At 42.7% G+C, this 26,350-nt stretch overlaps 1 protein-coding gene across 1 annotated transcript in view; it reads left to right on the forward strand.

The window, feature by feature from the left end:
* Positions 1-26,350, forward strand: part of MYOM2 (myomesin 2) — a 586,141-nt gene that overhangs the window by 355,971 nt on the left and 203,820 nt on the right. The window contains exons 16-18 of the mRNA XM_085610818.1: positions 4,870-5,044; positions 11,393-11,514; positions 18,376-18,563. Of these exons, the coding sequence (XP_085466944.1) occupies positions 4,870-5,044; positions 11,393-11,514; positions 18,376-18,563 (485 nt within the window). The remainder of the gene's footprint in view (positions 1-4,869; positions 5,045-11,392; positions 11,515-18,375; positions 18,564-26,350) is intronic.

Here is a 26,350-nt window from a genome sequence, read left to right on the forward strand (position 1 = left end):
ACTCCTGCTCAGCAAAGACAAAGACTGCTTGTTTGCCTTCTTTATTCTACAACTGGTAGCTTCTTCCTTACACTACCACTGTGTATTTGCTCTTTAAAGGTCATAGGAATTAAAGTGGTTTCACAGCCATACATGGGGTGTAGCTAGATCTATGAGTGGCATATCAATGTTCTTTATTCCTTTTGGCCTGCCTCAATCTAAAGAAGGCATCAATTAGGTCTCCAATTAAATGTACTAGGCTGTTCTACCCAACATAAACTGTCATTTTTTGGGAAGGATCAGGTAACTGTCTGGAAATGGAAGTGTTAGACTTAGTCCTCATTGCAGAGTCAACTCAAACATTTTGCCTCCACCCTCCTATTTTCCTGCTTTTGTTTTTGTTGGCCTTAGGACTTGGTGATCTTTACCACTGCTAACCCGTGCTTGTGCTCACTCCCTGAAGCATGGTAAATTGACATATTGCTAATAGGCTTATTTAATTTACTTAGATGCCCTTAGTCAAGTGGCATATCATATACCCAGGCCCTGTAACTTAAATGGTACTACTGAACTTGCAGCACTTATTGCACCACCCACTTAAGTAGATTCTCAAAACATGTCCCAGGTCTGCCACTGCAGCCTGAATGCAGATTTAAACTGTACATTTAACTTGCCAAAACAAACCCCTTGCCAAGCCTTACATTCCCCAAGTCTTAAACTTCCCTTTTATTACAGATGTCACTCCTAAGGTAGGCCCTAGGTAGTCCATAGGGCAGGGTGCATTGTAATTAAAAGGTTGGACATGTACTTTTATGTTGTACATCTCTTGGTATTGATAAACTAACAAATCTGATTTTTAAAAACTATGAGGCCTACCTCATCGATAGGATACCATTGGGTTGCCTTATTACATTGAATAAGTGGTAACTATTGATTAGGACCGGGACATGTTTGGTGTCTAAGAAATTGTAATTTAAAACTCTCTTCAATGGTAAAGTTGGATTTTAAGTTATAACTTTGAAAATGTCACTTTTAAAAAGTTGCCATTTTCCTGCCCTTTTTGTTACCTGCAGCCTGTTCTTGCCATATGAAAGGGCCAATCAGCCACACATTAGAGGGATTATGTGTGCCTGGCCTGAATGGGTCATCACTAGCAGGATGGGAGGGTGGGCACAGCCAAACTTGCAAATCAGTGGGCTGTGCCCTGCCTTCACACAAAGGGCTTGGTGAGTGCATCGTGCCTTCAGCCAGGCTGGAGCCAGGGCAGGGGATGCAGGAAATTCCAAGAATGTCTACGGGATTCTCTAGAAATGTCTACCTACTTCAAAGAAGGCACTAGGTCAAAAATAGGACCCTCAGACCCCTTTGTCTGTTCACTTTCTGGACCTGTAGAACGTCTTTCAGAGGACTGCCTCCTCCTCGGGCTTTCTGTGTACTTCATAAGACTTGTTTGCTGCACCTTGAAAGACTGCTCTGCTTCCTTAAGCCTGCCTTGCACCTACTGCCTGAGCCCTGTTCAACTGCTTTAACCCAGGACTACCAGAGGGACTTCAAGGGCTACTTGTCTGGCTTCATGATCCGAGCCTCAGGAACAGAAAATGCTCCAACCATCTTGAACCTGCACCTTATCCCAACCTAAGTGAGTCACAATCCTGCAAGTGGCACCTCCCTGGACTCATGTGAGTGGTGTTAAAAGTGCCCAGATAGCCAAAATTCAAAACTTGGGACTCTGAAGATTTTTGCCTAAACGCTACTATGAGAACCAAGAGGAGACCAGGACGTCTATCCACCTAAGGTGAATCGCCAGTTGGCCTGTCTTTGTGGCAGGCCCTCCATCGTTGTTCTCCACGGCAGCAGCTAATCCTGTTTGAAGGTCATTCGAAGAAGGGGAATCCAACCTTGTCGAGCCCTCTTTGGCTACTGCCTCCAGCCCTGTCCTGCTGGAGAATGATGACTTCCAAAATAGAAAAAAGAGAAAAGTCTGAATGTGGAAATCTTCACTGCAACGTTGGTCCAGCGGCTCCCTGACAATGCTGCCTCCTTCTCGGACACACCCTTGCCTTGCTGAACTTCTTCCTTCATAGAATATTTTTGTTGAAATTTCTTCAAAGTCCGAAGGTAAGCACCGACTGGGCCCAATTCACTTTTTGTATCCCACTCGCGCTTCATTGCGGTTGGACATCATTTTTTACTTTGACCCGGTCTTGCGTGACTATTTGCTAGTTTTTATCCTTAAATTTAAAATTTCATAAATCTGGGTATACTGATTGGATTTTTGTAATTTTGGTGTCAAAATTGTATGAAAAGGTACTACCGTTTCTCAATCTGGTCTTTTATACTAAAGAAGTATCCTAACCTGGAATATCAACTCTGTATATATGTTCACACGATCAAAATTTTGAAATGTTATTATTTGGACTGAGGAACAAATGCAGGAGTTTCACTAAGACACCTTGAAGCCTCCCATGTCAGCTGTTGGCTTATCAGGTTTGCTCATTTGCATGGATTTTCGTTTAGTCTAATTCCAGGCTCTCCACTCCTGTAAACTTGGCAAATCAGACACATGTGAAGGACAATAACTTATGGTTTTCCGATGCAAAGAAAGACTTTATATTGTAAGTACTGCTATGTAAGGGGTATGGCATTGTTCACAATCTTCCTAGTAGTGTTTCGAACCAAGGAGTCCAGAACTAATAAAAATCTTAGTGTTCAGTCATTAGGAATACCCTCTTTTGTGTATGGTAATCACCTAAGCACTGCATTGAATACAGAGGCCTGAAAGATGAACCAGGGTTCTAGTTCAAGCAGAGATCGGGAAAATAGAAAATTTAAATTACCTAAAATAAAAATCATATTTGACTGAAATCCAAAGACTGCTTAAACATACAGCTTAATTGCTACAATTATATAGCTTTTACCGAGGATGACATTAGAAAAACAGTTGTCAAAATACATTTGTAGTTCAAAAGAGCTCACCATAAATAGTTACTTAAAGGAGACCCACACCTGACAGACATCACGAAATGGAATGGAAAGGTGGTTCAGAGGTCTAATGAATTTATTCCAGAAATCTGTGTTTGGCATGACATGTACATGTCTGAATCCTCGAATTCAGGCAGTTTTACTCAGTCTTTCATCCTTCGGAGGTCGACACAATGTGTACCATTTGGTTAGGTAACAATAAACGTTGTTATTGCAGGAGCTAGGATACCCTTCCAGCTGAACGTGTATAATGCAAACACACGCGTTATATTCCAAAACTACATTGGTGAGCAAAGATCATCACGTTCAATGCCTTAAGTAAACCAATTAAATAAGTGTCAGTGAAAACTTTGTAGGAAAAAAGAAAACGAAATGCCTTCAAATAATACATATTGATAAAAGTGAACACAACAACGTTCACTTTACTATGAAAAAGAATCGAATGTTTTATCTTATAAAAGCTGCAAGGACTTTGCAAACGGTGTCTCCCAAGCCGTGGTATAACGTTAGAAAAATGTCCTTTTCTATAGATTTGGAATAACTTGCTACTAGGAAGCGTTGAGGTTTATAGTATTGACAGTTGCATTTTGTGTTGACTCAATGTATTCGACACAAATGTATTCGAATGCACTTTTTACTTTTCTCTCTATTCGAATTTCGACCGAGATATACTTGTAACTTCTGTTTATGCAGTTGGCATAGGGAAAAATCTCCAACATATTATTTACTTAAGCCTTGTGATGGGGAGTGACATCTTAATGTGGCGGACCAATAAGCAGCAGCAGGTCTCTGGGCTCTCGGATAACACTGTTAATTTTGCAGAACAGGCCAGGCACTTACTACAAACAATGTTAACACTCGTACAATATTGAATTTATTGGTGTTGTAAAATCACGTCCATATTTTAAATAAGACATTTACTAATTTGAATTGGGCTGTGCCTCATGCAAATCATGGAATCACAACTGACCCATTACATATCCTATTAATCCTTGTAATGAAATATGCACCTTGTAAATTATACTCCCAAGGAAGTTGGAGAACATAGATCACACAGAAGTTGGCTTTATTTTGTCATCCACCTGAAGGGGTCTTAAGAGTGGAAAATTAGGGCAGTGTGCCTGGGTAAGAGGTCCAGGCATGGAATGCATCACTACCCGCAGGGTGCTGACCCACAACCAGACACAATTAATTTCCGGGCACAATGTCAGGCTGGGTATCAGTGCCTCTAAAGTCTGACTCTGCATTGATGCCCTGAGCACTGCTGCCCTTAAGGGGTAACCCACCTGCGGGGAGAATAACGGGGCTCGCATCAACGTTTGGAGATCTTCCCTCCACAGTGTAACAGAGCAGCGACCCGGCCAGCTGCTCCACGATGCCCATCAGAGATCAGAGCTGCACAGGAGCACACCGATAGTTTGTTCACAGACCATCCAGGGAAACAACTACCTTAAAATGGGCACATGGGCAACACCACTGAACCTACATAACGTTTGTTACAGAATACCATTCCTAATTTTCCTGATTGCTATTCACTTTTGTGAGATGTACAGTATTAAACACATAACTCTACCCTTTTGATACTATTTCGGCACACACAGACATAAAAGCATACACCAGACCAGCCCTCAATAAGCCCTATCAAATCCTGCAGACGTGCTTTTTTTCTTAACCAAAATTCATGCTTGTCAATTACCTTAATCTATATTCACCGTACTTACCATTAACAAGCAGACAGTCAAAAAAGTCCCTTACTGCTAAATTTCAAAACGCTGAGTTTCATATTTCTGGCAGCTGCGATGGGAATTTCCGAATTAGAAGTGTGTTTTAATTGTGTCAACATTCACAGAAAATGAGAAAATACACTAATTGGGTATCTAACGGGATGTTTATTTCTATTTATTATAGCTGTGCCATCAGCCCCTGGTCGTATACTGGCCACAAGAAACACAAAAACGTCAGTTGTTGTGCAGTGGGATAAGCCAAAACAAGAAGAGGATTTGATTGGCTACTACATAGACTCTTCTGTGGTAGGATCCAACCACTGGGAACACTGCAATCACAAGCCGATTACGTACAACAGGTAACACAAAAGTTTTGCACTGTTTGAAAAATGATGAGCAATTTAACTTTAATGTGAAAAGTGTTGGTTTGAGGAGAGATGGATTCATCTAAGAATGGTCACTTCTTGGCCGAACTGCCATCTACAGTTGCTGCCTCTTATTTAACTGGAGGCATTTAACATAAAGTTTAAACTAGGTTACTAGCCACAAATAAACCTAATTGAGGTTCAGTTGAGTTCTGTTGGAAGTAGCCTGATTATGTAATCAATCAAAAGCTGAGTAATCATGATGCAGTATATGTAATACTAAAGCTAAGACTGTGGGCTTCACAAGTTAGTCTATTTAAGAAACTTTAGCTTCCAGCGGAGTGTACCACTTATCACCTCACACACCGCATCACAGATGACATCACAAATAACATCATCAGTGAAACTACTGCCACAAACAGCATCAAATAATCATGAAGGGGACGGTGCAAAAGTGCACCTGACACTGGTCTTGTTGTAAATAATGAATGGAGCAATGGGGTGCTGATGGACATCCTCCTCCCACATCCACATTCAAGAGAGGCTTGTTCACAACTATGAATGCAAAACTGGGGAAGCTATCACCTATCCACTCATCGTTTTCCACTATCCAGGCAGCAAATAGAGGAACAAGGCACTGGCAGCGGAGTAGGTTTTTGGGGGCAGGTAAGCAGTAGAGGGGAAAAGAGGAGTGTTTGGCTTTGCTACCTCTGTCACAGGCCTGCCTGGGTATAAAATAGTCATCCTCGGCCGATATGCAAGGTAGAGAAAAATGCAAAAGGTGTTGTAATGAGTCCGGTAGCGAGATGCCGGATGGCGACATTCCCATTATGGTCGCCGTCCTCGACCAACGGAATTAAGGGTTCCGGTCTAGAAGACGCAGCGTGTCATGAGAACGTGGCCAGTGAAGAGGAAGACGGAAGAGGGACATGGGGCGTGGAATGGTGGAGAGTGGGATCGGAGCCGGAGGATTGCCAACAAGGACACGGACCAGAAGAAGACATGAGGACCAGGAATCAGGAAAAGAGAAGAAAAGGCATCAGCGTCGAGGAGGAGGACCACGGGTAAACCGGCGTTCGGGCGGAAACGTGGGACTCCTCTGTCGACACTGAGCTGGAAGAAGATGACAAAGGCAGGAACCGCTCAAGAAGCACAGTGCCAGAGACCGGGGCTTCCCTAGGAGATGAGGAGGTTGCGTCTTCCCTGACCACGGCCCAGAAGGGTTGTGGGGTCAGGCAAGTACCTGCTGTATGTTCCTTTTCTGTGAAGGGTTTGTGGGCACAGTTGAGGGCCACAAGAGAGTGAGCACATGTATCCCCTACACTATTCACTGGCACAATCAGGCACTGGTGATGGAGCACTAATCCCCTCCCCTTTTGTCTAACATAATACGGCAGTAACCTAAGCACTCTTTGTTTTTTTCCTTTTGGGTCTGCCCGTCTCATTGAGGAGACACAATGTGGGAAGGAGACCTGAGAACACTGGGACTCAGAAGATGAAGGATAGTTCAAGTTATTGTCAATTTGCTCTCCGCTTATACTCAGAAAAGACCCTATATTTTGTGAAATGAGTATGTGAAGAAACATACCCCAAATAAAAAAGAAAGAGGAAAAAGTACTAAAAGGCTGTACCTGTGTTGCGTAAGAGGAAGGGTGGGAGGGCCTAACCCAAGCATTCTGACCACAGGTGTCCTTCTCTTGACTTTTTATTAAGATGGAAGAGAGTTTTTGAAGGTGTGAGACCACACAGCTGTTTCGGGTGCCACAAAACAATCTGATCCTTCCTTAAAGCATGGACGTTCAGTAATTCAACTGCCTTTTCCATCTCCGGCTCTTTAACAATGTCAAAGAGGATTACAAATATGTACTTCAACCCTGGGGCAGGGCCATGGTGTGTTTTTAAACACTCCTGATCCTGGGCAGGTTAAAGCCACTGGAAGTGATGCCCTTTTTGGGAAAGTCTCAGTCTCGCCACAAGACAAGGCTGTAGAACATTTTTGTGTTTTCAATCAAGTGTGTGTGGAACCAGAAGGGCAGACTCAGAGTTTTTTTTTCTGAGATGTCCCTCCAATGAGATGGATTTTTCTACCCAGCCAATTTTTCTTCTGTTTTCAAACACCAGAAAGAATCTGTCAAACGCTTGTCTCCTTTTTTCAGTGTTGCTAATCTTCACATGTAGAGTAAGAAATGCATACATAGCACACAAGTGGACACTGAACATTGACGTGTAATTTAATTCAGGCTCAATGGAAGTAGAAAAAGCTCCCTCCCCCCAGCACTTTCATCCAGCCAGTTTTTACATTTATCACAGAAAGTTCAATATGTAGGTTTCCGTTGAAAATGATTTTTTTTTTTAGGGTAACGTTTTATATATGACCCATAAACATTATGTTCCAAATTTTAATTAGGTAGGAGGTACAGATTTTTTTTTTTAACTTTGTTGCGGATTGGTGAATGCAGGCCACAAATTATAAGTGAAATATATAGGGCCTTATATACACACACACACACACACAAACAGCGTCTTCAGTTCTGAGGTCCTCTTGCTTACCCGTGGTGATGAATATTGGAGTACAGACTTTCATTTTCATCCTTCATCTAGTGGGGCTATAAATGTCATCATTGATGCGCACATTTTGCTCCACAAATCGGTGGTGCGCAGTCAGTGTGCTCATAGATGGGAAACAGCCATCACATTGCATGCGTTACAACGCATGTGATTACAACGCGGTCGTTACAACTACCGAGTTATTACATCGCAGTACCATTACAACGCAAGTTGTTACAACGACTTGCTGTAGGGGGTGCTCTAAACTAAGGAATAGTATAATTTACTATTCCAACACCTTCACTACTGTTGCACACACTGGAGTTGGAATAGTAAATTATACTATTCCTAAGTCCAGCGCCCACCGCACAGTAAGCCGTTGTAACGACTTGCGTTGTAATGGTACTGCGATGTAACAACGCTGTCGTTGTAACAACCACGTTGTAATCGCATGGGTTGTAACACATGCAATGTGATGGCTGTTTCCCCTCTATGGGCACACTGACTGCGCACCACCTATTTGTGGAGCAAAATGCGTGCACCAATGATGATATTTATAGTCCCACTAGATCAAGGATGAAAATGAAATTTTGCACGCAAATATTCATCACCAAGGGTAAGCAAGAGCACCTCAGAACTGAAGATGCTGTGTGTGCATGATTGTATATAAGGCCCTATATAGTTCACTTATAATTATAATTTTAATAAATGCATGCGATGTAACACCTATATTCCCCCATAGAGTGTCCCTTGAAGGGTAAAGAGTGCTTCATGGATCCTACAGACATCACTATGAATATCTACCCCTTCCAACAGCTTCAACTTGCTAGTCCATCTTTCACTAATGGATTGTTCCCCTGTGTGAGTTCATATTTGCACTGGGAACAGCACATTTACTAGTGACACCATGCACTGTCCCACTCTACTCCTAATGGAAAGACTTAAGTTTGCCCAGTGACACAGAGTAGGACAGTGTTCGCATTAATAAAACAGCCCTGGGTAGATGCGAATGAGCAGTCAAGGCTTAGCTCAACCAAAGAGGCATGAGGCTAAGATTAAGTAAAGTACCATACTGTTACCCCCATTGCAATAAAGATGCAAATGCCAAGTAAGATTTGTGGGTTTCATAAAAAATCATAGATTTTCTGCATTTAGAAATGCATGAGCATACAAACTATCAGGGTAAAACAGGTAAAAAAAACAAACATCAAAAATACACACCACCCCTTTATTGCCTTAAAAAAAGACATCAGGAAATCAAGGAGCATGGAAGTGCACACTGTGTATCCTTGTAAATGACTGTGAACATAAAAATAAGAAAGAAAAAAGAAGACCATTTTACTTACTATATAGTGGTAGTTAGATTTGTCAGCTCTATGGTGGTATTCCCCCAAACCTTTTGCCTTTCTTCTCCATCTTTTACTAATCTTGTCCGGCCTTAGGACACTGTGCACTTTACTACTGCTAACCGGTGCTAACCGCAAGTGCTCACTCCTTAATACATGGCAGCATTGGCTTATCCCCAATTGGCATATTTAATTTATGTATGTCAGTTGCAAAGTGGTGCTCCATCTACCCTGGGCCTGTAAATTAAATGGCTACTGGTGAGCCTGCAAGACTGGTTGTGCCACCCACTTAAGTAGAACTTTAAAAATGTCTCAGGTATGTCATTGCAGCCTGTGTGTGTAGTTGTAAACTGCCATGTCGATCTGGCAAAATAAACCTTTACCAGGCTCAAACCTTCATTTTTTTTAACAGATATGTCACCCCGAGGGTAGGCACTAAACAGCTCACAGGGCAGGGTGCAATGTATTTAACAAGCAGGACGTCTGATTCCAAGTTTTACATGTCCTGGTAGTGAAAACATCTTAAATTCATTTTTTCACTACTACAAGGCCTGCTTCTCCAATAGGATAACATTGGAGTAACCTTATTACATTAAAAAGCTTAAACTTCCAAATGGAAATAGGGAACCAGTTCATGTTTGGTGTATTTAGACCTGCAATGAAAAAACCCCTCTTATGGTAAAGTTGAAATTTAAATTAAATTTTAATAATTCCACTTTTAGAAAGTTGGCATTTTTCTGCCTTAGCCATTTAGTGCTTTCAGCCTGTCATGGGGTCGCATGACTGTGTGTAGTTGGCAGTTGCGCTATGTGTTTTCCTCCTAGATAGCCACAAACAATGGAGAGCTTATGTGTGCCTGAATGGGCCATCACAGGCAGGATGAGAAGGCGGAGCTGCGCCCAACTCCATTAACACTTGAATAGGCTGCGTCCTACCTCCTCACAAAGGGGTGCATAACCTCCAATAGTTAGTCTGGAGCCAGGGCAGGGTAAGCAGGAAACATATGCACTTCAAAGGGAAACCTCTAGAAGCTCCTCCCACTTCAAAGGAGGTCCCTGGTATAAATATCGGACCTCAGACACCAGCTCTTCAGCACACTTCTGGGCTTGTGGAGACTCTGTACAAGACCGGCCACGAGGCCTGAAAGGTAGAGAGAAGTTTCCGCACACGGGAAGTGGAAAAGGATACGTCCTCCCAAGTGATATCCAATAACAAAAAGTATCCTGTCCAGAACAGAATATTTTTGTTATTGGATATCACCTGTGGAGACTCTGCCAAAAAGAAGGACACTGCTGTGCTGCTGAAAGGACTGCCACTGCTGGACGGCTGCTCTAAAGGAACCGCTGCCCTGCTGTGCTGCCCTGTGCCCTGCTGTGCTGCCCTGCTGCCCTCTGCCTGACTGAGAAGGACTGGACCTACACCTCTTGAACCAAGAACTCAGAGTGACTCCAAGGACTAGTTGGCTGGCTTCCTGATCTGAAGCCTCAGGGACATAACAGGCTTCCATCAACCTTGCACCTGCACCTGCACCTGGACCCTGCCATCTATGAGTTTACCCTTCCAGGTGGTTCCAACCCAGTCGTGGATCCTTGGAAGGTGGACTGAGGTGCTTGCCAGCTTTTGTGGATCCCCAAAACCGATGCATCTCATCTGCTGCATGGTGCATCCCTGAACAGAACAGATACAGCATATCTGCTGCGTGGACCAAACTGATGCCAAAACCTGCATCACTGCCTTAGTCCTCAGAAATGGTGAGAGAGCTAGACCTTGCAGTAGCGAAAACATATGTAAGTGTTTTTTTTTAACTACCATGACACGTAAAACTTAATAGTACATGTCCAACATTTTAAATTCACGGCACTCTGCTATGGGGTTATCTAGGGCCTAACTTAGGGTGACTTATATGTATTATAATGGAAAGGTTTGGGCCTGGCAAAAGGTTTATTTGCCAGGTCGACATGGCAGGTTAAAACTGCACATACAGACCCTGCAATGGCAGGACTGACAAATGTCCTGTCTCTTCACAAAGGGCTGCATACCCTCAATTCTTAGTCTGGAGCTATTAAGACACACTTTCCCCACTGGTTGTTCGAAAACTCTCTGCCCATGCAGGACATTTTCTGGGTTATTCCTTGAAACAGCCATCACATTAGGAGTCTATCTGAAGAATAACATAACTGACACCTGACAACCACTATGCCAACATGATATGGGAGACCTGTTGTCTTGTGTATGTGGATGTCATATGGGCAATATATATTATGCAAAATGGCTGGCAACTCTATATTTAGTGACAGAGCCACCACTGATATCACTGACATGCTCTCACCACCAAAATCAAAGTTTGCATACAGTCCATAAAACCTTAAATTTGTCCACTATATTCTCATGGAAATTATTTAAAGATATTCTGTTTTGCCTAAAAGGATGGATCTACTTAATTTTTCAGGTTTGTTGTTCATGGTCTAACAACTGGAGAGAAATATATTTTCCGCGTGAAGGCTGTTAACGCCGTGGGGGTCAGTGAAAATTCTCAAGAATCTGAAGCTATATCAGTGCATGCAGCTTTGAGTAAGTATCTCCCAATAATTTTAATTTTTGGAAAATTGTGTTTAATAAAGAAAACAATTACTCATCAGAAATGGACTGCATGTTAAATTCAATATAAAATATGAAAGGTGGGTTCACTCCTATGGGTATATTTGTCCAAAGTGAAATCTTTGTCTAACTTTTATGTATGTGTGTTGGCTTCGTTTCTACACTGCAAACTAAGATAGGACATTTTAAGATTATCACATTTGTTTGATTATGCTTAAACATACATACCGAAAGATTGCATATGGAAAGATTAATCAGACTATGATCCCTATTACAATTTTGTCTTAATTTCATTTCAGCCGAAACAGAAGTTATCAGTGGAAGTTTTACTCTGTGGAATTCCACGGAGTTACATAAAAAGGGGCAGATGGGGAAGAAGTCGGTATGTTGTGCTGCTCTGGCTGAGTTTTAGCGCTGGGAGCTTGTACTGCGCTGCAAAATCAGCGCAAACTGCATCGCAGGGCATGCCAGAGGGTGCTGCTTCTTTGCTGCTGCTCAAGTTGTTTTCAATTTGAACAGTCACAACCTCACATGTTGAGAAAATCTCACAGGGTGCCATTCTAGTGCCTGAAAATTATGCTAGGAGAGACAAATTCTCACTCATGCTCACCAATTTATTGTTGGCTAGCCACATGTGTGAAAAACCTCCGCTGCGCGGCAGTTGGCAGAAATCTCATGTGGTCTGTGGCAGCAATCTGTGCGGTCTCAGTGATGTGGTTGGCACGGACCGCTGATTAGAGGCAGCAAGTAGGTGGTTTGGTTCCAGATATTTGATGAGCTATTGGTTGATGGTTTTTGCGTGTGCTTTGTACCCCTAGAACAGAGGAACTGACACAATTCATGGCATGCATTTCTAACCTTCATACCACAATATGAATCTTACCACCTCAATTATCCCTTGGATGGTTAATCCCCACATCCCTCTCTTTCTGTAATCTTACTGTTTGGTGAAATCATCATAATCCCTTTTTATAGGGACAACTCCGTCTTTCACATTTGCATTGTGATGTAATTGTGTTCAATGCCACATCTATCTCTAATGTAGGGGACAATCTCTTCAGACCTCCACTTATTTATAAACACCACTCTTCAATTGTAGAGGGATGTTTACTCTGTCAAGAGCACCTGTGGTTAATTCTTCTCCCATTTTGTTTTATATCGTGTCATTAACAGCTTTTGTAAGCATTGCTCTTGGTGGATGAATGACTTTTCAGTATCCTTGTAGTCTGCAAATTCTTTTCCCTATCCTTTATGCGCCTGAACCTCCTCCCAACCCATCCTCTGGCAGGAGTTAGATAACTGTTAGTAGTGAGGCTGACTAAAGTACCATTACTATCCAGTGACCAACAGCCTTCTGTGAACCCTGCACCACTCTATCAGTTGTCAACGTCAGCTCAGAGTGGCAGTGATGGTATACTCATATCAAATGCTACCACAGCCCCATTATTCAGGCAAGTGCATCTGAGTTCCATGACAAAGCACATAACCCAGACAGTGGTGGCCGGCATGGCTCACAGGTGGCAGGGAGGGCTGGTCACTTGCATTCCCTAACACAACCAGTCATCACAAATATCAAAATAAAAGATTGTATGATTCACATTTTTGGCCAACTGCCCTTTTATGTTTGCTATCCCGTATCCAGGTGGAATCTTAGAAGAAGTCTCTGCAATTAGTATCAGGCTTAAGAAACGTTGAGAGGAAAAACAACTGAGCGAATTAATATGAAAGAGGTGTTCATCATCAGCATTGGTTAATGTTAAAAAGCTGTCTCCATCTCTGTAGATTTCAATGCACCTGCCCACATTATGCTACTAAATGTCTGAAGAAATGTGTAGTGTGTAAAGAAAGACCTTGGATGGTTTTGCTTCTTGAACTCCTCGATGGGCAATGCCGTATGGATATATCAGGGATCCTCCTTCAACAGGCTAATTTTGGCACCTTTATGTCCCACGATCACAGGCTGCATAGGTGAATTGGTTGCATTTCCACATGTATGTGGATATTGTGCACCTTTCCATAGCATATGAAAAATACTCTAGGCATGAGGCAAAAATCAGTAAATGCTTAGATTTAGCATTTTGCTACATGAAACATTTCTCCTGCCGACCGATTGAAGCTAAAATAGAGATTCTAGTTTTGGGGGAAAAACTGCAAAACGTGTTAGGGACTCAGGAGACCTGAGAAGTAAGCCTGAGCAAAGCACTACGCTACGCTCGTGTAGTTTGCGAAGTTTGCGCTACTTCGCACTACGTGAATTGCACGTAGCACAGTGCAAACACGTGTAGCGTAGCATTGCGTGGTGCAGCGGTCATTTTTTGCTTGCTCGCGGTCCTCAACATCAAGTTGGCGACCGCGAGCAAGCAAAATGACATCCCGGCGAGATTCTCAACGCGAGGAGGTCAGGTTTCTCATTGTGAGTGGTCGCGTATGCTCGCGACCGCTCGCGATGAGAAACTACCAGTCCACGTTGAGAAATCTGCCGCTCGAGTAAAAATCTACTCGAGCAGCAGAAAACTACAGCTCGCACTGTGCAAGATGCCGTTTTCAATGATTGCACAGTGCCGGATGCTTGTCCGCACTGTGCAATCATTGAAAACGACATCTTGCACAGTGCGAACAGGGTACTACGCAGTTCGCGAAGTGCTACGCGTAGCTCGCGTAGTGCGAAGTGCACTTTGCGTAGCTTCGCGTAGTGCAACTTCGCGAACTACGCTCAGGGTTACGAAAAGACCCCAGGCATACCACAAAAAGTAAATAACCTGAAAATCATATTCAAAATAATTTGCATCAATATACAAGCTTTGTGAAAGTGTCTGTTTCTTCAAATCGTTCATCTTGTGAAACTGTCAAAAGTCATGGTGATCGCACTTATGGGAAGCAATAATATATGTTATTCTAGGATTCCAATAATATTCACCTACAGGCTGCAAAGCTGGCTTACCAATTCCACTAGAAAATGTTTGAATCTATGAAAATATAGAAAGAAATTATGAAGCAAGTCACAAAGGTATCTTACTGGCTCCTTGCCTAGCCATAGATCACATTTCATACATGATGCCATAGGGAGCATATACCATGTATTCCATTGTAATATTTATATAGCGCTTACTACCACTTCATGGAGCACTGAAGCACTTGCGTATATGAGAAGCATGCTACACCCTGTAGGGTGTGTGGTTGTGCATTGGCAGAATTAATCCTTCTGATATGAAATAATCCTGGAAAGATCACCTGCATTTGTGTGATTTACGACAGGGTCATGAACTGCATCTCCTGTAGTGAAATGAGTCACCTCATCAGTTCAGGTTTCTTTCCCTGTGTCTTCATTAGCCACCAGACTGTTGCCTATCTAAAACCAGAAATGAGTGCCAAACAGATATGGACTCAGTTTCTTTAGAGATCCATGACTGCAAAGGTCCTTCTCTATCAAGAGTACTTCTATACTGTTACCTGGGTAGTAGCCATCTGCTAAAGAACATTACAGATGGTTATAGCGTATATCATTCTGCTTGAATAATACTGCCCCAATGCCATGATCTGAAGAATCCATCTGATTTACAAACTCCTTGCTGTAGTCAAATGCCCTCAGTGGCTCAAAGGCATTCTAGTAATCTATTGTTCAGTAAATCAATGTGGAATGCTTTTAAAAAATCAGCTCAGCCAATGGCCCTCTAATGCTTCCTTTCCCTATTAACAAAATCAATAGCAGTACCCAGTAAGCCAAAACATGCTCGCACTGAGTTGGTGTCTTAGGAGCATCCAGGCCGTAATGGTTTGAAATTTAGGTTAAAGGGGCTGCATGGGACTTTCGCTAATAGGGTAGACTTACACTACACTTCGAGAGAGCATTTGCAATATGAGAGGAGATAACATTAAAGGATCAGCAAGAATAGAACATGATATGTATTTATTCAAGGTTTTCAGAGAGGAGAGCTACCCTATCCAGGCCCTAATTATGAGTTGCGCAATACTGGAGCAATTTTACTGTACAGTGAAAAGACCACCTCATCTTCCTAAACTCGTTCCATTTCTTAGTAATGGAGTGATTGTGCCCATTCACTCCTCCCTCCCTTCCCCTCCCCCTCCCCTTCCCCCCATCATCCTTGCACAGCTGTCATCTTTTTTATGGAAAGGAGAGACTCAAGAAGAATAAACCCCTCCCTTTCCTACAACTTACTGTTCTTTATTTTTTATTATGTACCATACATTCCAGTTTCAGAAGCACAGCTTCATTACTGAGCAGTGCGGCTGCTGTGGCACCTCTGCGGTTGCTGTGCTCCACGGTGGTTCCTGTTCCCTGCGGTCGCTTCATTCAGCGGGCGCTTCGGACATTGCAGTCCTGGGGTTAACAGAAGCCAGCTGCAAGGGAATATGTGATCCTTTACCATAGCCCCGTCTCAATTGGCTTATTTTTACTGGAAATCCGTTGGTGTCGGGTGATAGTTTAGCAATCTCTTTCAACACTGGTTGGTTCTGTAGGCCTCATTTATTTTCGTTATGTGGCACATTGTATTTAGACAGCAGGATCTCTCAGGAAAGGCATTAAAAACCTTACCTGGGGGGTTAAGTCTTCTCTGTTTAATACAAGTCCTTGTGTGGTGCTTCAGCATTCTTGGCATTACCTGGTTAGCGTTATAGAGGCTCCTAATCTCTGACCTTTTCTTGCACTTCTGTAATGTCTTTTTCATTCCATGAGGATTCTCTATTTCTGTTTGGGAAGTTGTCTGTATATATATATCTAAGAGAGCGAATTCATTCATCCAATTAGAGGGAACTGAGGGCAGTTTGCAACTCTCTGGTATATTTTGCTCCCCTCCTGATAAATCGGGCCATTTTAGTGCAGGGAGACAATCAGGTAGCAATGTCATACATTAATTGCCAGTTCGGCACCAGTTCCTCCTCCCTCAAAACCCTGGCTCTATTTGTTCCTGGGCGAGTTCAATCTCCTCAGTCTCAAAGTGACTTACAGCCAGGGTGCTCTCAATTGTCAGACTATTTGAGCCCAGCTGTACCTCCATCATAGGAATCTGTCCTAGATCCTCAAGTGTTTCTTCGAATCTGCAGCAAATGGGGATTCCTCACCTACCTGGTGATCCTTATGATCCTTTGCAATAGGTTTCTCTCAGGTTTCTCACTTTTAAAGTTTTCTTCTTGGTGGCCATCACCTCTGCAAGGTGGCTGGGTAAACTAAATCATCTGGTACTTGAGCGTTTTTGATGACAGGATCGTGTTGTCTTTTGATCTGAAGTTTCCTCCAAAGGTCAATTCTTCCTTTCATCAGGACCTAGAGATTCTGTTGCCGAATCTTCCACAGGAGAATTCAGTTTTAGATTCTTCGGTCTCACTCCTTAATGTGGTAAGGTCCCTTAAAATTTACCATCACATTCAGCAAAGTACCGCCAGTTTGAGAGTTTGTCAACTTTGGTCCTGAAGGGTAGGAAACCACCTTCCTCTACTTTGGCCAGATGGGTCAAGGCTGTTATCTTTTTGGCATGTGTAGCTTCTGGTGTAGATGTACTGGGTGGGATCAAGGCTAACTCTAGCCGGAGTATGGTGGCACCCTTGGCTGAGTGATTTAGTGTCTAGATTAAGGTTATTTGTAGAGCTGCTACATGGTCTTTGCTGAACACCTTTGTTTCTCATAATAGATTCAATGTTGTACAGGGGTCTGACCTTTCTTTTGCTTCACATGTCCCATGGGTACAATGAATAAATAATTTGGTGCTCATTTACTCATTCATAACCTATGGTTTCTATTCTATCTCTCAGCATTGTTAAAAATAGTTGGTTTGAATGACAATAAATATCATTCTTTCCATATTCTCTGTTTTAGTGTTTTTCATTTTGTCTTGTATGTTCCAGGAGCTGCTGAAAGGTTATTTGAATGGGCATCACTCCATTAGCAAGGAATGGGACGAGGTTAGGAAAATTAGGAGGTAATGCCAGGATTACTTACCAGTAATCTTCATTACTCCAATTCCTCCTTACTCATCTCACTCCCTACTCCTCTCCCCACCCTCGCTTCCTTTCAGCATCCCTCCTGGACTTACTAATGAACTGGAAGTTGTAGGAAAGAGATGGGTTTATTCATCTTGAGTCACTCTTTTTCAAAAAAAGAGAAGCCACTTTGCAAAGGTGATAGAGAGGAGTGAATGGGCACAGTCACTCCGTTACGTTAGTAAGGAATGGGACTAGTAAGGAAGAATCGGAGCAATGAAGATTACCGGTAAGTAATCCAAGCATTGTGTGCTTTTTTAACATTTTGTACAGATAAATCGACCAAGTACCATGCAATTACAACTAAAACCCATATAGTGGTGAATTACAATGCTGAGCTGATTTTCCTGGCCGTAAAACCACATGGAATGCCATATTCCGTTCTGCTTTACCTCACACCTTTACCAACTCCATTGAGCAGGTTATAAAAGTATGCGTGTGGGGGGGGGGGGGGTGAGATTGTTGTGGGGTGGACGGAGAAGGAAATGGTAGGGGAAGTTTTTTTTTTTGCAAATTGAAATGTCATATGCTTCCCCCTGTTAGAAAAAAAAGCAGCATGAGGCTTGGCTGCTGCAGCCAACCTTTTGTGTACTTTTTCTGGCCAGAGAAACCGTGACCGACTTTTCCTCATCTCGTAAATCCAGGTGCGGAAAAATCCAATCATTATTAATCAAGTGAGGCGAAATTAATACACTGAAGCATGTGTTCATTTCGTTCCGCCTGACTTGTGTCAGGACAACAGTCTTTGCCGCAATCACGAGACAACACTTTCACCATTTAACGCTACTGTTTAAGAGTTATTGAAGCATTTAATAAAACAGTTTTTCTTTCCTGCAGCAAGCCCTTCGCATCCTTATGGTATAAATCTTCTTAACTGTGATGGCCACTCAATGACACTTGGCTGGAAAGTGCCGAAATTCAGTGGTGGATCTAAAATTAATGGTTATTATATTGACAAACGAGAAGTCAACCATCTTAACTGGCACGAAGTCAATATCAACGTAATCAAAGAGAGACTTTTTACGGTCTGTATTATTGTTAATGCTTATTATTTTACTCCTGTCTATTGTGGTTAGCAGAAATAATATCTATATTTCAGGTGCTCACTTATAGATGATATGGGAGCAGTGTTTAAAAAATATAGGGGCATATCATCAAGGCGGCGCAATAAAATTATCGCCGCTTTTGCATCCGTTTTCAGCCGCAAAGCGGCGATAATTATCAGCAAGGTCACGTTATAGCGTGAATCCTTGCCTTAGCGCCCTTTCCCTTAACGCCCAGCTTTGCATCTCTAATGAGATGCAAAGTGGGCGTACCTTGCCAAACTTACGTGGAGAATGTCGCTAAATGACATTTCTCCAATTAACAAGGAAATCGCTAACCTGCTCAGTGATAATAAAAGAAGCGCTAACTGCGCTTAACCCAGGTTTCTGTATGCGTGCTTTTAATCTGACTAGCCATGTAATCCAATGGGAGGTGGATTACATGGCTAAATCCACCCAGCCCTATCAGCAAGGTATCGCCTGTCGCAGTGCGATTATCGACAGTTTTCCAGCGATAATCACACTGTTTTGTAGCTAACGCTTGGATTTCTATCACTTTGGAGATATGCGTTGCTGATTGCACGCTATCTCCGCGATAGAATCCAGCGATAGCCGGCGATAATTATCCTAGCGCTAAGTGCGCTTAGCGATAATTATCGCCAGTTGTTGCTGATATGCCCCATAATTTTAAGCCATATTGCATAACATAGCTATCTTGACATAAATAGTGTACATGCAAGAGCTGGGAGATGATAGCGCCTATGAGGAAAACAGTCCCTGTGTTTGAGTGTGTGTGTGTGTGAGAGAGAGAGAGTGAGTGGGAGCATTTGTGTGTGTGCATGCATGAGCGTTTGCATTTCTTTTCTTGAGTGCGTGAGTGATGCAGGAGTACATCATAGTATCAAAGCTAACAAGTAAGGGAAACAGGCATATAAAGGATTAGCTGCCATGTGCAGTAGGAAATATATTGCAAACATTTGGACAACCCTTTATTCAACTGAGATAACGGATATAAATGTGAAAAGCAAGAAAGACCAGTGGTGGTATTTTTCAAACTGCACATAATTGATTTTGTTGTTGTTTTTACTTGTTAGTATACAAATATCACATATTGCTACTGTAATACTTCAACAGCATTGGCACAGTTAAGACACAATGCATGTTTGTAACATAACATAGGGCCAGATGTACGTAGGAAAGTGTTGGTGATTACAAAATAGCGAATTTTTGCAATTCGCTATTTGATAACTGCAGACACCCATGTACAAATGTGTATTTAACACAGTTTGAGATTACCAGTGGGTCGCAAATACACCTACCTCATTAATATTCAAGAGGTAGGTCTCAGTTTGCGACCCTTTGGGAATCGCAAAAATCACAGGGATGGTGACCTGCTGGGGTCGGCAGGCCACCATGTCCTTGATTGCTTTTCAATAAAGCAATGTTTTTTGTTTTTCTTAAATGTAGCCCATAACATTAAAGGAAAATAGGATGTGTTTCAAAAAGAAGAATGAAAAGTTTTCAAGAGTAGGCAGTGGTCCGTGGGTCCACTGCCTGCTCTTAAAAATGTTTTTACAAACATTCAACAAAGGTGAAAGGGTCTTCTAGGGACCCCTTCCCATTTGCGAATGGGTTATAACCTACTTGAAGTAGGTGGTAAAATGCAAATGTTTGGTGTCCACATTTCAGTTGCAAGACATTCACACATACAATTGTGATTCGGTTGTAGGAAGGGACGCCCCTTTCTAATACAGAATCGTAAACAGTTTGCGATTCGGTAATAGGTTACTGAATTGCCAATTGGGCCTTTGTACATACAAATTTTGCCATTGCAGCCTCAGAAAAGCTTTATAAATCTGGCCATAATGCTGTGCCAGCTACAGGATGTGTTCAAGCTATGAATTGTTTCTCAGCAAACGTATCAACTATCATAAATATGCTCCCCAATCCTCCCCCCAAAATTGAAGCAAATCCTGGAAGACAGGGCCACCAACAAGCATGGTTAACTATATATATATGCTTTACATTTGAATATGCAGCTGCATTCCAGTGAACACACCGTCTAACAGGTTGAGCAGGGAATCTTTATTATGAAGCAATGGTCCTACAATTACACTCTTAATATTAGTTCAGTCAAAGCCCATAAACTCAGGATTTATTTGGCCAAGTTCATTTCAGTTCGTAGCTGTCAACCATCAATATTTTGTTGGCTAGTGCATAGGGTCTCATGGTACTTTATTGTGATCTTTGCCATTCTCTTGATATACCAGGAGAATTACATCACATTGCTCTACAGTGGGTTGTTTCTGCAAGCCTCTTTTCTCGTCCATTCACAAGGCAATGCCTTCTGTATATTACAATTTTTGTTTACTGAGTAAGAAGGAGAGGTTTGAGAGCTTTCCATTGTATGGTAATTGACCTTTTGCCATCAGTAAAGCAGATCAAGAAGCTTAAATGCTACCTTTTTCCACTTAGGTCATGGGAATAGTTCCAAAATGCAGCCCTCCACATTTTTAATGGTAGTAAAATAACAAAGACCGACCCAATAAGGCCACTAGGACCTGGTTATATATAGCACAGTGTTTCTATGGAATCTTTTTCAGACACCAGGAACCAGCATACTTCACTCAGTGATACACTGAATTAATAATAAAACATTAGTCATTTACATATACATTACAGTATTGTTGGAAAAGTGGTTTATTAGTTAATGTTAATGTTAATGTTAATGTAATTTATAGAGCGCAACAAATACCCGGAGGTGTCCTGGCGCCTCCTGATTCTCTAAGATTGGCAAGGTAGAAGCGAAGGCGGCCTACTCTTTAGAAAAGAGCCAGGTCTTTAGTTCTTTACAAAAAGGTAGGAGCTCAGTGATGGTTCTCAGATAACGAGGCAATTCGTTCCAGGCCTTCCCTGTGCCGTGAATAAAGCTTTTGCCCCCCCAACGGGCTTTCTTTATACGCGGCACCCTAGCCAGGCAGGCTTCTTTAGACCGCAGTAATCTGCCTGGGACATACCAGCGCAATGTCCGCTGTAAATACTCTGGACCTATGTCGTGTAAGGCCGTGAAGGCTAAGCACAGTGCCTTGAATTGTATACGGCTCTTCACTGGGAGCCAGAGTAGGGCTTTCCTTTCCTTAGAAACGGAGGAAAAACTTGAAGGGCCCATAAGTAATCTAACTGCCGCATTCTGAAGTATCTGTAGTTTTTTTAATCCTCTTAGTTGAATGTTAAGGTAGAGTCCATTACAATAGTCCAGTCTGGACATTACCAGCGCACTGACTACAGTTTGTCTACTTTCCCTAGGCAGTGAGGGCAGGACTTTCCTCAGCATTTTAATGATATAGCTGGTCTTAGAAGCTAACGCATTTACTTGAGGTCCTAAGGTCAATTTGTCATCAAGTATTATTCCCAGGTTCTTAACCTTTCTGGTTGGCAAGGGAGCATTCTCCATTGAGTCTGGCCACCAGGAGGGAGTCCAAAAACTAATGTTATTCCAAAACAATATCACCTCAGTTTTCTCTGAGTTCAGTTTAAGGCAATTGTTGGCCAACCATTTGTCCACTGCTAGCATGCACTCTTGAAAACGTCCTTCCGCATCAGCCTCTCCCTCCGGTGTCAGAGATACCACAATTTGAGTATCTTCTGCATATGATGTGAAGCCAAAACCAAAGGCATCTATAACTGGGGCTAGTGCACTAACATAGATATTAAAAAGAGTCGAACTAAGTGAGGATCCTTGCGGGACCCCACAAGGCAGTGAAAAGGGATTGGACTGAAAGTCCCCAAGGGCAACAATTTGTTTCCTGTCCGCAAGGAAGGATCTTAAAAGATCCCAGGCCTTCCCTTGAATTCCACAGGTGTTTAGACGGCTCAACAATATGGAGTGGTGAACCGTATCGAATGCTGCGGACAGGTCTAGCAGAATCAGTGCCGCCCTCCCTCCCTGATCCACCGCAACCCTGATCTCTTCCGTGGCTTTTATGAGGGCCGATTCCGTGCTATGACCTGGCCTAAAGCCATACTGGCTCGGGTCCAGCACTTGAGTCTCATCCAAGAACTGGCTCAGCTGCCTGTTCATAATTTTCTCCACCAGTTTGGCCAGTAACGGAAGTCTGGAGATCTATTAGTAATGGTAAGTAGGAACTTACCACTAGTAACAAGGCCACAAACACAATAAAAGTTTCACTCACGGTTTCAACAAATTGTTTCCTGGCTCAACCACCCTTGATAGCTGGCAACGAGCCGGCAGGCTTAATTTAGGAGACAGGTGTGTAAAGCAATTAAAAACAACAATGCAAAACAACAATACATTAAATAAGTAAGACACAATATAGCCGTATAGCCCACTGGCTATTAAAGGCCCGCGCCAGCGTTAAAAGCCCGAGCAAAAGGCCAGGGCCTTTGACAAGGGAGCGGAACTTTAATAGCCAGTATAGCCCAGCTACGAAGGGCTATAAGGCTATTAGAACATTCTGTCACTTGAGGGAAGAATGTTCTAACAAAATAGACACCAAAATGGCAAAAAATCCAATGTAGGGAACCAGAGATATGAACTTTTAAAGAATAAACACTTTCTAGTGCTTAAAAACCCATTGCATCAATTTGTGACATCCGGTCGCGCTTGACTGGGACCAAGTCAAAGTTTAAGGCTGACTACAATGTGGACCTGCTCGGATATACAGTGGGAGGACTCGGTCAAAATGTAACCACTCCACTTAGAATCTTTTCTGGAGGATTTTCTCTTGACGGCCTGTGGACCTCTCCAGCAGGTCATGTTTGTAGCACCTTCATTGGCTTGGTCAAACAGGAGGCCCAGATCAACTTCTGGAAGTATTGAGCTCTGGAGCTTTCAGCAGGACAACCTGGGTTTTGGTTCGACATAGTCTGCTTCACTCTCAACATCAGGTCGGTCACCTTATGGAGCTTTTTCCAAAAGTTGCTCCAAACATCTCCTAATTTCTGGAACGTCTTCCTTAAGTTCCTCTTGAGGGTTCAAAGTGTACAAAACACCAATCCATAGGTCTAGAAGATCTGAGACCGTCCTTGGAATGTTGGGACTACAATTCCCCAAATGCACCTGGCTAAAACCCTAAAAGTCCACTAGATGCACTCTAGGATGGGGACTTCTTAGTTGAGATGATGCAGGTAGGATCTGGTAATTTATAACTTGCAGGGAGTCCACTCCTTAATCCATGTGAAGCCAGGCAACCTCCATAGGTCTGTAGTACCAGATTGTGCAGCGGGTGCAGGCCTACAGAGTGCGGTCCTTTGGGTGCAGATCAGGGTTCCAGCAGGGCAGTCCTTCTTCTCCTTGTTGTTTAAGGAAGTAGAAATTAGTTGCTTGGCAACTCTCGCATATTTATTCAGTGTCCTTGGGCGTCAAGCAGGGGGGCACTCTTGACCAATGGGATGCAGGGTGCCAACCTCAGGTATGATCACTTTCTCCACAGTGTGGCAGATTCTTGTTCCAGAAAGCACTTGTTAGACCTGGCATCTTTTGGAGTGATTTCCCCTGTCTAATTGCCTCTGACCTCCTGTTTTTGACTGTGTTCTGCATTTTGTTTCTGATGGTTTTAGGACTCTTGGCACTTTGCCATTGCTGATCAGTGGTAACATGCAAGTACTCCCTGTGTAAGTTGTATTGGTGATTGATTTATCCATGATAGGCATATTTTATTTACTAGTAAGTCCCTGGTAAAGTGCACCAGGTGTACTCAGGGCCTGTAAATCAAATGTTACTAGTAGGCATGCAGCATTGATTGTGCCACCCACATAAGTAGCCCTTCAAACATGTCAGAATTTGTGGAAAGCAATCCTCAGGGATTTGCTTGTATTCAGGCTCGCAACCATCGAGCTCGAAATGGGGCCCTGCTCCTCCAACCTGCCGCTGTCTGACAATTCGTTTGGACACATATTAAATCAAGAGCTCTTTAATAGCTTTTTCTCTGGAGTCAGTGACCAGGAAGATTTTAACCATTTACAGACTTAGCCAGGATTAGAAATTCCATACGGGATGCCCATAAGGTTTGTTCAACACTTTAAAATCATCGTCCTGAAGATGGTCTAAAGGATGCTTACACCAAAAAGACGGAAACGTCAACAACTTCATCTATTTCCTCAGTGATTGATTTTCCCTAAGGAAGTGATTTCTGTACTGATCAGGCTCATTTTCCATCTATGTATTTTGTTTGGAATAGATGTTCACATTAATGACTCTGAGGTATTAGTAATTGTGAATCATTTGTAAACCTCGGTCATTGTGTGTTGTTCTAGTCTTTTGTACCCTTTCTAGCTTTCATCATAAAAGTTTGTATTTTGAAAAATTCACACCCGTTTCAAGAGTATCTTTGACAGATCTATTGTGATAAAAGAAAGCTAATTTAATTATTGTTTGTTCAACTGTAGGTTACCGGTTGGAACTTACTAGCATTGCTGTATGTATCAATTGTTGAACTAAGTGCACTGAAAGAAATCCCTTGTAGGCACAGTTACCTGTTAGTACTTTTAGAAAGTGGGAATTTTTTGCTTAACCATTTTATGCCTTTGCCTGTCTGTAGAATCTATGTCTGGATTAGGAAGACAGTTGGGATCTTGTGCATTCACTCTAGACAGACACCCAAAGGGCGCTGAGGTGTGCCTTGTATTTCCTGATGGGTCATCACCAGGCTGATGGGCCTTCCTGAGCTAAATTGTGTGGAGGAGCTGTCACTGACACTTGAATAGGGCTGTGCCTGTCCTCACACAAAGCTGTCTCCACCGTCGGTAGTGTATCTGGAGCCAGGTTAGGGAAAGACAGGTTCTTGTGCACTACAAAGACTTTCCTTTGAAGTTTGCCTACTTCAAAGGCAGAAAGAGGTTTAAGTATTGGACCCTTGACACTCTAAAATCAGAACACAACACTTGTAGACAAAGGACATTCTGCCAGGAAGAAGAGCTGGATGCTGTAGGAGGGACTGACACTCTGCCTGTTGTTATGTTGTGCTGGCCTGCTGCTTGCAGCTTTGGGATCCTCTGCAGAGAGCCCTGACTTGCTAAGTGGTGCCAAATCCAGTTCCTGGGACCTTTGAAGTGCAGACTGGTGAGAAAATCCATGCATCAACTCTAAGCGCCTGTGTTCCCAATGCTGCACTGATGTGCAGCTGAAAATGTGATGCATCACCACTGTGCGGCTGAAGAATCAATGGAGTGCCTGCTGTGCAGCTGATAAACCACTGCAGCCCGAGTCCCATGTACGATGTCACTGATGTCCGTGGCACCTGCTCCTACTCTGACACAGTCCTGCTTTGCGGCGGAAGAATTGATGCATCACCTGCTTTGCGGCTGTGAAATAAACGCAGCACCTGCTTCATTGCCACCACATTGACACAATGTGTCTGGATTTTTGATGCACCTTACTTCGCCGCTGTCTCTTTAGCGACGTAGCCCAGCAGTAAGGAACTGAGGTAAAATGTCTGCTCTATGCCTGTTTTCGTCTCTGAACTTTGACAGATCTCAATTATTTTGTGCTAAAAATGATGCATTCATAGATTTCTATGGACTACATTTGGTTAGCCTTTGAAAAGTGTTATCTTTATTTGTTTATGTTGGATATTTGTTGTGCTGGCTTTGTTTTATTCAGATACATATTATCTATTATTCTAAACTGGTGTGTACTCATTTTGTAGGGTTTAGACTGTGTTACTGGGAGTGTATGTGCAAATGCTTTACACATTACCTCTGAGATAAGCCTGACTGCTAGTTCCAAGCTACCAAGGGGGTGAGCAGGG

The sequence above is a fragment of the Triturus cristatus genome, chromosome 6 (assembly GCF_964204655.1).
Source record: "Triturus cristatus chromosome 6, aTriCri1.1, whole genome shotgun sequence".
In the NCBI taxonomy this organism is placed as follows: domain Eukaryota; kingdom Metazoa; phylum Chordata; class Amphibia; order Caudata; family Salamandridae; genus Triturus; species Triturus cristatus.